Raw genomic sequence first — 18,242 nt, 5'->3', positions numbered from 1 at the left:
CAGATCCCATCTGTGTCCTGACCCCTGTTGGTCCCTGAGTCACGAGCTTCGTGCCCATCACTCCCTGGCTGTCGCTGTCACTTGCTCCTTGGTTTGGACTATGACAGAACAAAGGCTTGGCTTCTGGATCTAGCTGGCCAATCAGGGCTGCCAGGCGGGGTAGGGTGGGGCCTGAGTCATCTGAAGGACACAGGGGCTCTGAAGACAGTTCCACAGTTCTGGGCGCAGAGCCTGAGGCGTGGGCTGGGACACCACAGGAACCTGGTATGTCAGCTGGACTGCAGCTAGTTCCTGTAACATCCATGTGGTCATGGTGGACCCCGGGTCCAGGGAATGCGCTATTCTCCTGGCTCTGGTTTCTTGGTATGAGGTCCCATGTCTCTCTGCTCACTTCTCTTTTTTATATATCAAAAGATATCGGCTTAAGACAAAACCTAATCTTGTAGATTGGGTCTTGGCTCATTAACATAACTGCCACCAATCCCACCTCCTTAACATCATAGAGACAGGATTTACAACATCTAGGAAAATCACATGAGATGACAAAATAGTGGACAATCACACAATACTGGAAATCATGGCCTAGCCCAGTTGACAGATATTTTTGGGGGACACAATTCAATCCATAACAAAAGTCTTCCTCTTTTTCACTGACCCTCTACTTTACCAAGCCTGATGTCCTTCTCCAGGGACTGGTCCCTCCTGATAACATATCCAAAGTAGATGAGACAAAGTCTCACCATCCTTGTTTCTAAGGAGCATTCTAGCTGTACTTCTTTCAAGACAGATTTGTTAGTTCTTCTGGCAGTCTATGGTATATTCAATATTTTTTGCCAACACCATAATTCAAAGGCATCAATTCTTCTTTGGTCTTCCTTATTCATTGCCCAGCTTTTGCATGCGTATGAGGTGATTGAAAATACTATGGCTTGGGTCAGGCACACTTTAGTCTTCAAAGTGACATCTTTGCTTTTTAACACTTTAAAGAAGTCTTTTGCAGCAGATTTGTCCAATGCAACGCATCATTTGATTTCTTTACTGCTGCTTCCATGGGCTTGATTGTGGATCCAAGTAAAATGAAATCCTTGATAACCTCAATCTTTTCTCCATTTGTCATGATGTTGCTTATTGATTCAGTTGTGAAGATATTTGTTTTCTTTATGCTGAGGTGTAATCCATATCTATACTGAAGGCTGTAGTCTTGGATCTTCATCAGTAAGTGCTTCAAGTCCTCTTTACTTTCAGCAAGCAAGGTTGTGTCATCTGCATATCACAGGTTGTTAATGAATCTTCCTCCAACCCTGATGCTACGTTCTTCTTCATATAGTCCAGCTTCTCAGATTATGTGCTCGGCATACGGATTGAATAAGCATGGTGAACAGATATATCCCTGATGCACACCTTTCCTGATTTTAAACCATGCAGTATCACCTTGTTCTGTTTGAATGACTGTCTCTTGGTCTATGTACAGGTTCCTCATAAGTACAATTAAGTGTTCTGGAATACCCATTCTTCACAATGTTATTCATAATTTGTTATGATCCACACAGTCGAATGCCTTTGCATAGTCAATAAAACACAGTAAACATGTTTCTGATGTTCTCTGCTTTCAGCCAAGATGCATCTGACATCAGCAATGATATCCCTTGTACCACATCCTATTCTGAATCCGGTTTGAATTTCTAGCAGTTCCTTTCAGCAAAAATTTACTTGTGTGTGATATTAATGATATTGTTTGGTAATTTCTGCATTCTGTTGGATCACCTTTCTTTGGAATGAGCATAAATATGAATCTCTTCCATTCGGTTGGCCAAGTAGCTGTCTTCCAAATTTCTTGGCATAGATAAGTAAGCACCTCCAGTGCTACATCTGTTTGTTGAAACATCTCGATTGGTATTCTGTCAATTCTTAGTCTCGCCTACAAAAATTTATACACACATTGTTATGTGACCCTAATTGCTCTCCCTATACTGTGACAGCACACTCCTCCTTTCCACCCCTGATTTCCCGTGTCCATTCAACCATCTCCTAACCCTCTCTGCCTTCTCATCTCACCTCCGGACAGAAGCTGCCCATTTAGTCTCATGTATTTACTTGAGCTAAGAAGCACACCTTCACGAGTATCATTTTATGTCCCACAGTCCAGTCCAAACTTTTTTCTGAAGAGTTGGCTTCAGGAATTGTTTTATTTCTGGGTTGACAGAGAGTACGGGGGCCATGCTTTCTGGGATTCCTCCAGTCTCAGACCATTAAGTCTGGTCTTTTTACTAGCATTTGAGTTCTGCATCCCATCCTTCCCCCGCTCCATCAGGGACTCTCTGTTGTGTTCCCTATCAGGGTGGTCATCGGTGGTAGCTGGGCACCATCCAGTTCTTCTGGTCTCAGGCTGATGAAGACTCTGGTCTATGTGGCCCTTTCTGTCTCTTGGGCTAATACTTTCCTTGTGTCTTTGGTGTTTTTCATTCTTCTTTACTCCAGGTGGTTGGGACCAATTGATGCTTCTTAGACGGCCACTTGCTGGCTTTTAAGACCCCAGATACCATTCGACAAAGTAGGATGCAGAAGATTTTCTTAATAAACTTTGTATTCCGTCAATTCTTGAGGCCTTGTTTTTCGCTGTCATGGATTGAATTATGTCCCCCCAAAAATGTGTGTATCATTTTGGCTGGGCCTGATTCCCAGTATGGTGTGGCTATCCTCCATTTTGTGAGTGTAATTTTATGTTAAAGAGGATTAGGGTGGGATTGTAACACCCTGACCCAGGTCACATCCCTGAGCCAATGTAAAGGGACTTTCCCCGGGGTGTGGCCTGCACTGTCTTTTATCTCTCAAGAGATAAAAGGGAAAGGGAAGTGTTCAGAGAGGGGGGAAACTCATACCACCAAGAAAGCAGTGCCTGGAGCAGACAGTGTCCTTTGGACCTGGGGTCCCTGCACGGAGAAGCTCCTAGTCTGGGGGAACATTGATGAGAAGGCCAACAGAGAGAGAAAGCCTTCTCCTGGAGCTGATGCCCTGAATTTGGACTTTTAGCCTACTTTACTGTGACGAAATAAATTTCTCTTTGTTAAAGCTGTCCACTTGTGGTATTTCTGTTACAGCAGCACTAGATGACTAAGACATTCGCCTATGCCTTCAGTGCAGCCTGGACTTATTCCTTCCATACCATTTGTTCTTGATCATATGCTACCTCCTGAAATGGTTGAACATCGACCAATTCTTTTTGGTACAGTTACTCTGTATTCCTTCCATTTTCTTTTGATGCCTCCTGTGTTGTTCAATATTTTCCCCATGGAATCCTTCATTATTGCAATTCGAGGCTTGAATTTTTTCTTCAGTTATTTCAGCTTGATAAATACTGAGTGTGGCCTTCAGTGCAGCTTCCACCTCTTCCTTCAGTACCATTGGTTCTTGATCATTTGCCACCTCCTGAAATGGTTGAATGTCGACCAATTCTTCTTGGTAAAGTGGTTTTTATTAAACTTAGTGTGTACACTGCTGCACATAACAAGGTCCCGAAAGTTGTACTCTTCACAGAAGCAAACTGCTGTATCTTTCTCCCACGGAGCAGCTGGTGGGTTTGAACTGCCAACTTTTTGGTTAGCAGCCAAGTGCTTTAACCACCGTGCAACCAGGGGTCCTTTCAACCTTTATACAAATTATTAAATGGGAAAGCACCTGATCCCCTGATTCTGGGTTCAGATGAGAATAAAGCTATTAATAATTTAAAACATGCTCTGCACTCTCCTCCAGCTTTAGGGCATCCAAGTTATAATTTCGATTTCTCTCTGTTCATTCATGAGAGATGAGGGACTGCTAACACAAAAACATAATGATCAGCAAAGACCTGAAGGGTATTAGAGGTTGCAACTAGATCCAGTTGTTCATGCTTATCCCCTTTGCTCGCGAACTGCTGCAGCCACTGCAAAATTAAAAGAAAACACTGCTGACATAGTAAAGTTTTTGTTTTTGTTTTTGGTTTTAACGAAGAGAAGTTTATTTCCTCACAGTCAAGGTAGGCTATAAGTCCAAATTCAGGGCATCAGCTCCAGGGGAAGTCTTTCTTTCTCTGTCGGCCTTCTCATCAGTGTTCCCCTGGACTAGGAGCTTCTTGGAGCAGGGACCCCAGTCCAAAGGACGCGCTCTGCTCCTGGCACTGTTTTCTTGATGGTATGAGGTCCCCCCATAATCTTTATGTTTTTGTTTCCCATGCAGTCGATGCTTTGTCAAAGTCTGGGGCAACCCAGCGCATATGCACAGTCAAATGGCTACCTATGAAGATATTCTACTTTCCTCTCCTCACATTCACATTCACCATGTTAAAGCCCTAAATTCATTCACTTTGTTGCCTGTTATGGATCCTTCTGAACCGATACATGACTGCTTAAATCTTATTAAACAGTTACTAACTCCCAGGACTGATTTACAAGAAATTCTTTTAGAAAATCGTGACCTTTTTTTTTTGTTTGTTTGTAGATGGGTCATATCTTAAACCTTCCCAAAACTCCTCCAAATTTCAGACTGGCTATGCCATAGTCTCCCCTACTGAAGTAATAGAAATGGGATCCCTCCCTAAAGCCACCTCAGCCCAGCAAGCAGAGGTATATGCTCTGACCTGAGCCTTTGTATTAGCTAAAGGTCTAGTAGCCAATGTTCTTTCTCACACAGTGTCTTGGTTATCTTGTGCTGCTATGACAAATACCACAAGTGGATGGCTTTAACAAAGAGAAATTTATTTTCTCACACTTTAGGGGGCTAAAAGTCTGAATTCAGAGGACTGGCTCTATGGAAGGCTTTCTCTCTCTTTTGGCTCTGGAGGAAGGTCCTTTTCTCTTCAGCTTCTGCTTTCTGTTTCCTTAGAGATCTCCATGTATCTTGGCATCTTTCTTACCGCATCTCTCTTCCCCCATCTCTGCTTTCTTGCTTGTCCTAATTTGCTCTTTTTATATCTTGTAAGAGATTGACTCAAAACACACCCTACATTAATCCTGCTCCATTAACATGAAAAAGACAATCCATCCCCAAGTGGGATTTTGACCACAGTCATAGAGGTTAGGATTTACAACACATAGTTTTGGGGGACACAATTCAATCCATAACAGTCAATATGTGATTCGAGTTATACATGATTTTGGACTGTTATGGAAACAGAGGATTTTTAATATCAGCTGGGACTGAAATTAAAATTATCTAGCTCATTAAGGAACTATTGGATGCATTATTATTACTAAAAAGCTTGGCCATTATTAAAATACAAGCCCAGCAAAAGGAGCTTACTTCTGTAGAAAATAAAGGAAATCATTTCCCAGATCCTATGGCAAAAAAGGGCAGCTACCCAAATTTGTGCAAATAAAGTTATGTTGTCAGAAATAACTGAGCCACAAATAATGAAATTTTTCAGTTTTCAAAGGATTAATAACAAAACAAGAAAATGTAGAACCTTGGGGAAAAGCTTTATGGATAGGAAGGATGCTCAACACACCCAACATCTGGGTTATGGATTGGACCAAATAAAAGAATTGTCTTTCCCTCATCCTTACACTATCCAATGCTTTGTCTATTACATGAAGCTAATCATTATGCTATAGATAAATGATACAAATTATGCAAAACGATTGCTGGGGTAAATTTCAGAAAGCTGCTACTGATGTTTACAAGGCTTGTTCCACCTGTCCTTTGTTTAATCCTGGAAAACACTTAAATCCTCGCCTTGGTCATTTTCCACAGCCTTCAGCGCCTATGTTAGTGTGGCAAATGGATTTCATCCCATTGCCCCTTAGCAGGGTTATCAGTTTGCTTTAATAATGATGTGCATGTTTTCTCACTGGTAGCAGCTTTTGCTTGCAGAAAAGCAACTGCCACTTTTGTAGCAAAGAAGCTCTTGGAGAACATCATTCCATGTTTGGGTGTTCCTTCAGAATTGATAGTGATTGAGGGACACACTTCACGGGGCAAATAATTCAAGAATTATCCCGTCTTTTCCATTCATCAACAATTACATTGCCCTTACCATCCTCAATCTTCTGGGTTGGTAGAGAGAACAAAAGGAATTGTTAACAATCAAATAGCTAAATTTTGTATTTCTTTAGAACTGCCTTGGACTAAAGTCCTTCCTTTAGTTTTACTGAATTTAAGGTCAACTCCCTACAGAAAACATAAACTCACACCCTATAAAATTGTTACTGGAAGATCCGTGATTTTGCTTCATGTTAAAATTATAGATCCAAACATAGCTCAACCAGATCTTCTTAAATATTATAAATCATTAATGCACTATGTTCAGGTTTATTCTTCCTAGGCTGAGGCAACCTTTAACAGACAAAAGACTGCTTAAGGCTCCCAGAACCCTAAGGACCTGCTGTCTGGAGATTACATCTATTGGAAGAGACATCAATTGAAAAACAGTTTAGTACCTCGTTGGAAGGGACCCTACATTGCCCTACTTACTAAACCTTGTGCAGCAAAGATCTCAGCCCCCTATTGCCATTGAGTTGATTCTAAGTCATAGTGACCCTACAGGACAGAGTAGAACTGACCCATATGGTTTCCCAGGTTGTAATCTTTATGGAAGTAGACTGCCACATCTTTCTCCCCCAGAGCAGCTGGTGGGTTCAAACCACTGACCTTTCAGTTAGCAGCTGAGTGCTAGAAGGGATAAAACCTTGGATTCATTTATCCCAATTTCAAAAAGCCTCACCACCCTCTAGGGAAACAATCCCAATGGGGATTTAAATCTATTAGTCAAGTTAAAAATGACTAAGATGTATTCTTTTAATATGCTTATTTTCCTAATTCTACCGTCGGGTTTCTTCATTTCTATTTGTTCTTCTACAAATGCCTTTTTAACCTGGACTGATACTTAATGCTAGTCGTTTTAAACAAACTGACTATTGGATCTGTGCAGCCCTGCTTTTTCTAGCCAGTTGAAACTACCTTGGTAGATGTCCCCCTTGCAAGGGGCAGATTGGACAGCTCTTGATTTATTAATTCAGGAACTTATGAAAGAACAAATTTCCCTAAATGACCGTACCATAACAAAATTTTCTGTTGCTTAATACCATGTCTACCATTGAACAAAGGACACAATTTGACCATTTCTCTCAGTACTACTCAGGCTTTAGCCTTTAAGAAGGATTTAAAACATCCTCTAAAGAACCATTAAGCAACACCTTCTGTATTGATTCCCTTATTGACAAGTATGGGACAGTTTTATTTGGCTGGCGCCTAAGCAGGGAGGTTGAGTCAAACAGCTTTTCTCTGTTGGGAAAAAGCCAACCATAACAAACAGCATGCTGTAAAGTCTACCAGAGACACAGGATGGCTGCAAACTTCTGATTGCATAGCCACTATTTCTCTTCAAGCTACCAATTGGTTTGCCACTGATTGGTTGTCACGCCCAGGCATTTATCGGTTAGCCTCAAATGACACATAATGGTTATTTGGGTCTAATCTTTGGCCTTAGCTTCCACCTGGATGGATTGGAAGATGTACTATAGGATTGAGCTGGACCCAAGGTCAAATATTAACTGATTTGCCTCTTCCAGCTAATATCCCCTTCTTAAGAGCTCAGTGGTCCAGGTTAGTGTTTCATTGGTATGATCATTTAGCTTCTATTTTTGCACCCCAAATAGGTTTAGAGAACGTTATGACACATGTAGAAATTCTGACTGAATATATTCAGAGTGCTTTAAATGATTCCACCCACGAACTCCAAGAAATGAATACTGAAATGACTATGATGAGAGAGGTAGATCTTCTATTCAAAACCAGCTGGCCTTTGACATCCTTACTGCTGCACAAGCAGGCAATTGTGCCGTTATTCAAACTGATTGTTTTCTTTACATTCCTGATAATAGTGCTAATATCACTCATTATGTTTCTCATATGCAACGCATAGTGTCAAATCTCAATGATCCTCTTCCCTCTTTACCTGAAATTCTAAATAACTGGTTTGGCTCCTGAGGTGGATGGTGGAAGAAAATACTAATTTTCCTCAGCTTGTTTCTATTCATCTTTTAGGGGCTACCTAATATCCTCCCAGGGGGAGAAAGAGGTGAGTCTGGTTAATGTCCTTGTCTAACTAGGGATGGGGTTACTGTCTGGTCAATCACTGTTGCTCAGTCCCAGAGTCCTTTGCAGGCAGGATCCATATTGGATATGTCTAAAACCCCACAGATAGTTGTATTTAAGTTCTCAGGGTCACAGTTTCCACTGGAAGCAAATTTCGGGATCAGTTTGTTATATTTCTATTGATAATTTTTTTTAATTTAATAGATAGAAAACTTCTGAAACACAGAGGAATGTCTGTTTTAACTGCGGTAAAAATTTCTCTAGAGCTTACTTAATTCTTGAGAAGGACCTGAAGGACTCCTGTTACTTTTACCATGTTATGCCAGAACCCCTAATGTTCTAACTCTTCTAGCCATTTTGAAACCTTCTTCTGATGGAGATAAAATGAATGAACAGACTGATATCCCTGGTTACTGAGTTTAAACACAAAGCTCTGAGTTACATTTTTGATTTGCACAAATATATTAGACCATTTCATAAACAATTAGGGCCTGTCTTAGTTATCTAGTGCTGCCATAACAGAAATACCACAAGTGGATGGTTTTAATGAAAAGCAGTTTATTTCCTCACAGTCAAAGTAGGCTAAAAGTCCAAATTCAGGGCGTCAGCTCCAAGGGAAGGCTTTCTCTCTCTTGGCCTTCTCATCAGTGTTCCCCCGGACTAGGAGAATCTCTGCGCAGGGACCCCGGTCCAAAGGACGCGCTCTGCTCCCGGCACTGCTTTCTTGATGGTATGAGGTCCCCCTGTCTCACTGCTCACTTCTGTCTTTTATATCTCAAGAGATTGTCTTAGGACACAATCCAGTCTTGTAGATCCAGTCCTGCCTTACTAACACAACTGCCACCCATCCTCCCTCATTAACATCATAGAGGCAGGTTTACAACATACAGGAAAATCACACAGTATCAGGAATCATGGCCTAGCCAAATTGATACACACATTTTTTGGGGGACATAATTCAAACCATGACAGGGCCTAAGGGATTAAATCTTTTTTTTTTTAATGTGTTTTTGGTAAAAGTTTACACAACAAATTAGGTTGACATTGAACAATTTCTGTACATGTTCAATGACATTGGTTACATTTTTCACAATGTGTCAACATTCTCATTATTTCCATTCTAGTTGTTCTGTTTCCATTAATCTAGCTTACCTGTCCTCCCACCTTTGCTTTAGGGTAAATGTTGACAGTTTGGTCTCACGTAGATGATTATTTAAAGGAGCAGAGTACTCATGGGTGATTGTCATGGTTTGAATTATGTCCCCCAAAAAATGTGTATATCAGTTTGGCTGGGCCCTGATTCCTGGTACTGTGTGATTTTCCTATATGTTGTAAATCCTGCCTCTATGATGTTAATGAGGGAGGATGGGTGGCAGTTGTGTTAGTAAGGCAGGACTGGATCTACAAGACTGGATTGTGTCCTAAGGCAATCTCTTGAGATATAAAAGACAGAAGTGAGCAGTGAGACAGGGGGACCTCATACCATCAAGAAAGCAGTGCCGGGAGCAGAGCGCGTCCTTTGGACCGGGGTCCCTGCGCAGAGATTCTCCTAGTCCGGGGGAACACTGATGAGAAGGCCAAGAGAGAGAAAGCCTTCCCTTGGAGCTGACGCCCTGAATTTGGACTTTTAGCCTACTTTGACTGTGAGGAAATAAACTGCTCTTCATTAAAACCACCCACTTGTGGTATTTCTGTTATGGCAGCCCTAGATGACTAACATAGTGATACTGTTTATTTTATGAGCCAGTCCGTTATTTGGCTGAAAGGTGACCTCTGGGAGTGGCTTCAATTCCAAGTTTAAAGGGTATCTCAGGATAGTCTGAGGGGGGTGGAGCAGGAGACTCAGGCACTTTTTTGGTTTTGGAATTACTGATGAATTTTTGTTTTCTTTTTTGGTGGGTGTCATGGATTGAATTGTGTCCCCCCAAAATATCTGTCAACTTGGCTGTGTCATGATTCCCAGTATTGTATAATTGTGTACCATTTTGCAATCTGATGTGATTTCCTTATGTGTTGTTGCCATGATAACCTTGCTCAGTACAAGAGGAACCGCAGGTTCAGACGTCTGGCGTATGTGCTTGGCTGAACAGCCAATGGGGCGAAGCTACCATCTGTGGGATTATGACTGAATGCCTCTAAGTCAGAATCCCGCCCAGGAAGGGAACCTCACAGCACTAAGAGAGCAGTGCTGGGAGCAGAGCACGTCCTTTGGACCTGAGGTTCCTGTGCAGAGAAGCTCCCAGACCGAGGGAAGATTGATGACATGGACCTTCCTCCAGAGCCGACAGAAAAAGCATTCCCCTGGAGCTGATGCCCTGAGTTTGGACTTGTAGCCTACTAGACTGTGAGCGAATAAACTTCTCTTTGTTAAAGCCATCCCCTTGTGGTATTTCTGTTATAGCAGCACTAGATGACTAAGACAGTGGGGTTTTGCAATTATTGATGAAATTTTAATTCATCTTTTTAAAAATTGTAAACATATATGTAAGAAAACATTTGACATTTCAACAGTCTTCACTTGTACTGTTCAATGACATTGATTAAGTTCATCATGTTGTTCAACCACCACGCTTATCTGCTCCCAAGTTTTTCTATCACCCTTAACAGAAGCTCAGTATTCCCTAAGCAATAAACCCTCCTTTCCCCTTTCCTCCCACCTACCCTGGTAAGCACCAATAAACTGGTCTCTATACACTTGCCTATCCCAGATATTTCATGTACGTGTTGACCCAGCACTTTGATGAAGCCTGTTAATGTTGTTAGGTGCCATTGAGTCGATTTCAATTCATAGCAACCCTATGTGACAGAGTAGAACTGCCCCATAGGGTTTTCTTGGCTGTAATCTTTTTTTTTTTTTTTAAATTGTGCCTTAGGTGAAGGTTTATAGAGCAAATTAGTTTCTCATTAAACAATACACATATTGTTTTGTGACAATTGTTGCCAACCCCATGATGTGTCAACACTCTCCCCTTCTCGACCCTGGGTCCCCCATTTCCATTGGTCCAGCCTTCTCGTCCTTGCCCCTGGGCTGGTGTGCCCATTTAGTCTCGTATACGTGGTTGAGCTACATGTATTATTGCTTGTTTTATGAGCCTGTCTAATCCTCAGCTGAAGGGTGAACCTCAGGAGTAACTTCAGTACTGAGTTAAAAGGGTGTCCGGTTGCCATACTCTTGGGGTTTCTCCAGTCTCCGTCAGACCAGTAAGTCTGGTCTTTTTTTGTGAGCTTGAATTTTGTACATTTTTCTCCAGCCCTGTCCGGGACCCTCTATTGTGATCCCTGTCAGAGCAGTCAGTGGTGGTAGCTGGGCACCATCTGGTTGTGCTGGTCTCAGTCTGATGGAGGGTGTGGTAGTTGTGTTCCATTAGTCTTTTGGACTAATCTTTCCCTCCTGTCTTTGGTTTTCTTCATTCTCCCTTGCTCCAGATGGGGTGGGACCAGTAGACATATCTTAGCTTTTCACAAGGTTTTAAGACCCCAGATGCTACTTACCAAAGTAGGATGTAGAACATTTTCCATACAAACTATGTTATGCCAGTTGAGGTAAGTGTCCCCTGAGACCATGATCCCCAGCCCTCAGCCCAGTAACTCGATCCCTGTGGGAGTTTGGATGTGTCTAAGAAGCTTCTATGGCTTTGCCTTGGTCACGTTGTGCTGGTTTCCCAAGTATTGTGTACTATCTAATCTTTCACCAAATTTACCACTTATCTATTGTCTAGTTACTGTATTTCCCTCCCCAATCCTCCCCTTCCTTGTAACCATCAAAGATGATTTCTTTCTGTGTGTAAACCTTTTCATGAGTTTTTATAATAGTGGTCTCATACAGTATTGGTCTTTTACTGATTGATTTATTTCACTTAGCATAATACCCTCCAGATTCATCCATGTTGTGAGATGTTTCGCAGATTTATTGTTGTTCTTTATTGTTGCATAGTATTCCATTGTGTGTATGTACCATAGTTTGTTTATCCATTCATCTGTTGATGAGCACTTACATTGTTTCCATCCTTTTCCTATTGTGAATAATGCTGCAGTTTACATGAGTGTGCATATGTCTATTCGTGTGACGGTGCTTACTTTAGGATATATTCCTAGGAGTCGGATTCCTGGATCATATGGTATTTCTATTTCTAGTTTTTTAAAGAAGTGCCATATCGTTTTCCAAAATGTTATTAGTTGTTAGGTGCCATCGAGTAGGTTCTGACTCATAGCAACCCAATAGACAACAGAACAAAACACTGCCCAGTCCTGCACCATCCTTATGATCGTTGTAATGCTTGAGCCCATTGTTGCAGCCACTGTCCATCCATCTCCATTTTGTATTCCCATCAACAGTGCATAAGAGTTCCAATCTCCTCGCAGCCTCTCCAACATTTGTTGTTTTCTGGTTTTTTGATTTGTGCCGGTAATATCGGGGTAACATGGTTTCTCATTGTAGTTTTGATTTGCATTTCTCTAATGGTTAGTGATTGTGTGCATTTCCTTATGTGTCTGTTAGCTGCCTGAATATCTTCTTTGGTGAAATGTCTATTCATATCCTTTGCCCATATTTTAGTTGGATTATCTGTCTTTTTGTTGTAGAGGTGTTGGAGTTTCCTATAGATTTTAGAGATTAGACCTTTATCGGATATGTCATAGCGAAAATTTTTTTCCCAGTCTGTAGATTCTCTTTTTACTCTTTTGGTGAAGTCTTTTGATGCTCATAAGTGTTTAAATTTTAGAACATCCCAGTTATCTAGCTTATCTTCTTGTGTTTGTGTATTGTTAGTTATGGTTTGTATCCTATTTATGCCATGTATTAGGGCCTCTAGCATTGACCCTGTTTTTTCTTCCATGATCTTTATAGTTTTTGGTTTTATATTTAGCTCTTTGATCCATTTTGAATTAGTTTTGTGTATGACGTTATATATGGATCAGGACTAAATCATAAATGGTTCTCTACTTTTTAATGGGAGTTCCTAGGAAACATATTAAATAGCACATTTGATTTATATTGTGTTTAAAAGTAAAATTATTTTGTTTTTCCTATAGATAATACCTTTAAAGCACAAATCTCAATATGCACTTAACAAGCAGTCTTTATAAAGACTTGTTCCTAACCTTGTTCTCATAGAGACCATTCTTCTACTAGCTATCTTTAGATAACCAGCTTTATTGTAGTCTTTCTTAAGCATCTTGCCAGTATTTCTTTATATAAATGCAAGCAAATAGAATTAGAAATTTTTATTGCCCCTACTTTGTTATGCAAAAAATAGCTTGGAATTTACACTTGCTTTTTTCAGCTAACAAAAATTATCCTGGAATTCTGTTCATAACAATACATAAACATCTTGAGTCTAAAGTTGTATAAACTCCATAATACTGCATATGGTGGATCTCTCCTAGTTTTTTCTTTTCTTTTTAACTTTGTCAACATGAATGGAACTTGGATAGTTTCCAACGTTTTCTTTTTACAAAGCTCCCTCTAGTGAATATAAATGTAAATTTCTAAGATCCAGGTGTAAAACATGAGGTATAAAAGCCCTCCTGACCTAAGACAACGCATTGTCATTGAGTCTTTTCCGACTCATAGCCACACTATAGGACGGAGTAGAACTGCCCCATAGGGTTTCCAAGGAGCGGCTGGTGGATTCGAACTGCCAACCTTTTGGTTAGCAGCTGAGCTCTTAACCACTATGCCACCAAGACAAGTTGAATCAATATGAAGGGGCTGTCAGATTACTTGATAAAATAAAGTATGAAAATTATATTTCTTTTCCAGTTTGAAATAATGTTTTAAACTTTCTGTTGTATATTATAAACATAGGATGCATAAAACTTTTCATGTAAAGTTTTGATAACACGAATCTAAACATCTGATTACAAATAGGACTCAGGGAGTTCTTAGAGCTTCCTAGTGTGTCCTGTCCTGATCTCATTAACATGGAGGTAACTACTATCAATGTATTAGAAATGTATTATTATTGTTATTGCTATTATTATAAATTTACCACCGAAGTCTTAATTCTTAAACTATATATTGTTGAGTTTTGCATCTTTTGAGCTTTCTGTAAAGACAGTTACTCTGAATGGGTTCTTCAGTGTCTTGTTTTTGAGTTTCATACATGTTGGTGTCTGTAGGTCTAGTTTACTCAAGTTCCTATATAAGTATGTGTTCCATTTTATGAATGGGCCACATTTACCTACCCATTGTACAGCTTACAAAATTTAGGGTGTTTCTAGTTTAGTTTTTCCTCTTGTGAATAGTGCTGCTCTGTTCATTCTCTTTCCAGGTTCAAGTGCTATTACCCAATAACTTTGGTGAGGGGAAACCACTGAATTGCAGATCATAATCAAGTTTAAATTTACTAGAAAATGACGATGTAGTTTTTCAGTCCCCCCCCCCACATTGTATATATGTGTATTTTATTTATTTCATGTGCTTGGCAACATGGGGATTATCAAATTAATTAATATTTGCTTTGTAGAGGTGTATGAAATGGTATCTTACTTTAATTTTATTCTGCAATTATCTTAAACTACTCCAGTACTGACAAGGCTGTGCATATTTACCCATTGCTGGTTCATCTTTTTCTGACTTTTTAGGGCTTCTTTATAGCTTTTGGAAATACATTTTTCATTTATATATATTGAAAAATTTTCCCTGGTATGTAGCTTTTACCCTCACTTTTTGTGGCCCTTTAATAAATAGTTCTGAATTTTAATATTGTTGAGTTGTCTACCTATTCCCTCATGTATTTTCTTATTTCAGAATTTTTTTCTCTATTTTGATGTCATAAACTCATTTGTTTATAACTTCTGAAAGTGTTATGATTTTACATTTTCACATTTAAAAGTAATTTATTTTGAATTAATTTTTGCATATGGAGTAGGTAGTAATGCATTAATTATTCCATCAGGTAGGTAGTGACTCAACCCCACATATTAAAGTGTGTGTAGTTTCTGGCAGTACCCTGCAGTACTTCCTTTGCCATGACTCAGCTTTCCATATTGGTAGGTGGACCCGTTCTGGACTATTTACTTTTTTTCCATTGATCTATTTGTTTTCGTATACTGACACTGTGCTGTCTAATTTATTATATTTACACACACACACACAGTTATGTGTGTGTGTATGTATCTGTGTGTTGATATATATGTGTGTGTGTGTGTGTGTGTATGTGTGTGTGTGTATATACATATGTATACACCAAGAGACAGTCATTCGAAGAGAACAAGGGGATACTCTGGTTTAAAATTAGGAAACATGTCTATCAGAATTTTATCCTTTCATCGTACTTATTCAGTCTGTATGCTGAGCAAATAACTCAAGAAGCTGGACTATATGAAGAAGAATGCGGCATCAGGATTGGAGGAAGATTCATTAACAACCTGCGATGTGCAGATGACACAACCTTGCTTGCTGAAAGCGAAGAGGACTTGAAGCATTTACTGATGAGGATCAAAGACCACAGCCTTCATTATGGATTCACACCTGGACCAGTTAACAACATCATGATAAACAGAGAAAAGAATGAAGTTGTCAAGGGTTTCATTTTAATTGGATCCACAATCAACACCCATGGAAGCAGCAGTCAAGAAACCAGATGATGTATTGCACTGGCAAATCTGCAAAAGACCTCTTTGTTGAAAAGTAAAGATGTCAGTTTGAGGGCTAAGGTGCACCTGACCCAAACTATGGGTGGCACAGCCGCTTACTTGCTCAGCTACTAATCAGAAGGTTGACACTTCGAATCCACCCAGGAGCACCTCAGAAGAAAGACCTGTCAATCTGCTTCCAAAAGATCACAGCCACTGAAAACCCTATGGAGCACAGTTCTATTCTGACACACCTGAGGTCACCATGTGTGAGTGCAACTGTTCTTTTTTCTTTCCTTATCTTGTTAGATAGGGTCGGTCCAGCTTCATTCTTTTGCATATGGAAATCCAATTATCTTAGCACCTTTTTTGAGCAGACTGTTTTTTTCCCCATTGAATGATGTTGGTGCCCTTATTAAAAATTAATTGGGGCTCTGGTGGCGCAGTGGTTAAGAGCTATGGCTACTAACCAAAAGACTGGCAGTTAGAATCTACCAGCCGCTCCGTGGAAACCCTATGGGGCAGTTCTACTCTGTCCTATAGGGTCATTATGAGTCGGAATCGACATTCTGGCAATGGATTTGGTTTTAGATTGAGTTTATTTATGGACTGTCATTTCCATTGCATTGGTTTGTGTGTGTATCCTTTTACTAGTGTGACATTGTTTTGATTAATGTAGCTTTCTAAGTTTTGAAGTCAGGAAATGTGAGTCCTTCTACTTTGTTCTTCTTTTACAAGATTGTTTTGTCTATTTGGGACCCTTTGCAATCTGATATGAATTTGAGGATTTTCTAGGCCTTTTTTTTTTTTTTTTTTTGCAGAAAAGCCATTGGCATTTTGATGGGGATTGTGTTGAATCTATATACTGCTTTCAGTAGTACTTACATCTTAACAATATTAAGTCTTCCAATCCATGCAGACAAATGTCTTTGCATTTGTTTAGGTCTCCGTTAAATTTTTTAACAATATTTTCTAGTTTTCAGTGTACAAGTCTTTCATCTCAATTACATTTATTCCTACATATTTTATTCTTTTATATATTATTGTAAATGGAATCGTTTTCTTAATTTTCTTTTCAGCTTCTTGATTAATAGTGTATAGAAACACAACTTATTTTTACATACTAATATTGTACCCTGCAAATTTGTTGAAATCCTTTTTAGGTCTAGTAACTTTCTTGTGGATTTTTTTGGATTTTTCTGTCTATATGATTATGTCATTTGTAAATAGAGATAGTTTTATTTCCTATCAGAATTAGATGCCTTTATTTTCCCTGCCTAACTTCTCTGGCTGTGATGTCCAGTACAATGTTGAAAGTTGTTGTGAGGTGCTGTTGAGTCACTTCTGACTCACAGCGACCCCATGTACAACAGAACAAAACACTGCCCGGTCCTACACAATCTGCACAATTGTTGTTAAGCTTGAGCCCATTGTTGCAGCCACTGTGTCAATCCATCTTGTTGAGGGTCTTCCTCTTTTTCACTGACCCTCTACTTTACAAAGTGTTTTAATCATCTAAAGCTGCTATAACAGAAATACCACAAGTGGATGTCTTCAACAAACAGAAGTTTATTCTCTCACAGTCTAGTAGGCTAGAAGTCCAAATTCAGGGCATCAGCTCCGGGAGAAGGCTTTCTCTGTCTGCTCTGGAGGAAGGTCCTTGCCACCAATCTTCCCTTGATCTAGGAGCTTCTCTGGTGCAGGGACTCTTGGTCCAAAGGACGCGCTTTGCTCCCAGTGCTGTTTTCTTGGTGGTGTGAGGTCCCCCTGTCTCTCTGCTCGCTTCTTTTATATCTCAAAAGAGACTGGCTTAAGACACAGTCTAATCTTACAGATCTCATCAACATAACTGCTGCTAATCCATCTATTAACATCATAGTGATAGGATTTATAACACATAGGAAAATCACACGGGATGACTAAATGGTGGACAATCACACAATACCGGGAATCGTGGTCTAGCCAAGTTGACAGATATTTTTGGGGAGCGCACTTCAATCCATGACACCAAGCATGATGTCCTTCTCCAGGGACTGATCCATCCTGATAACATGTCCGAAGTAAGTGAGATGAAGTCTTGCCATTCTTCTCAGGAGCATTCTGGCTGTACTTCTTCCAAGACAGATTTGTTCGTTCTTTTGGCAGTCGGTGGTATATTCAGTATTCTTTGCCAACACTATAATTCAGAGGCGTCAATTCTTCTTTGGTCTTCCTTATTCATTGTCCAGCTTTCGCATGCATGTGAGATGATTGAAAACACCACGGCTTGGGTCAGGCGCACCTTAGTCTTCAAGGTGACATCTTTGCTTTTTATCAATTTAAAGAAGTCTTTTGCAGTGGATTTGCTCATCGCAATGCATCTTTTGATTTCTTGACTGATGCTTCCATGGGTGTTGATTGTGGATCCAAGTAAAATGAAATCTTTGACAACTTCCATCTTTTCTCTGTTTATCATGATGTTGCTTGTTGGTCCAGTTGTGAGGGTTTTTGTTTTGTTTTGTTTTTAATATTTTTTTATTGTCTTTAGGTGAGGGTTTACAGAATAGTTTCTCATTAAACAGTCAGTACACATATTGTTTTATGACATTTGTTGACAA

The 18,242-nt window shown here is 39.9% G+C and overlaps 1 protein-coding gene across 1 annotated transcript in view; it reads left to right on the top strand.

Moving 5' to 3' along the window:
• The first annotated feature begins 13,989 nt into the window (after window positions 1–13,989).
• The window catches only part of LOC111820937 (zinc finger protein 699-like), a 14,048-nt gene continuing 9,795 nt past the window's right edge, over window positions 13,990–18,242 (top strand). Inside the window, 1 exon segment of the mRNA XM_023733061.1 lies at window positions 13,990–13,995. Within this exon segment, the coding sequence (XP_023588829.1) occupies window positions 13,990–13,995 (6 nt within the window).

This window comes from Trichechus manatus, unplaced genomic scaffold, assembly GCF_000243295.1.
Source record: "Trichechus manatus latirostris isolate Lorelei unplaced genomic scaffold, TriManLat1.0 scaffold00057, whole genome shotgun sequence".
NCBI lineage: Eukaryota > Metazoa > Chordata > Mammalia > Sirenia > Trichechidae > Trichechus > Trichechus manatus.
This window is presented reverse-complemented; position numbering and strand designations above follow the sequence as displayed.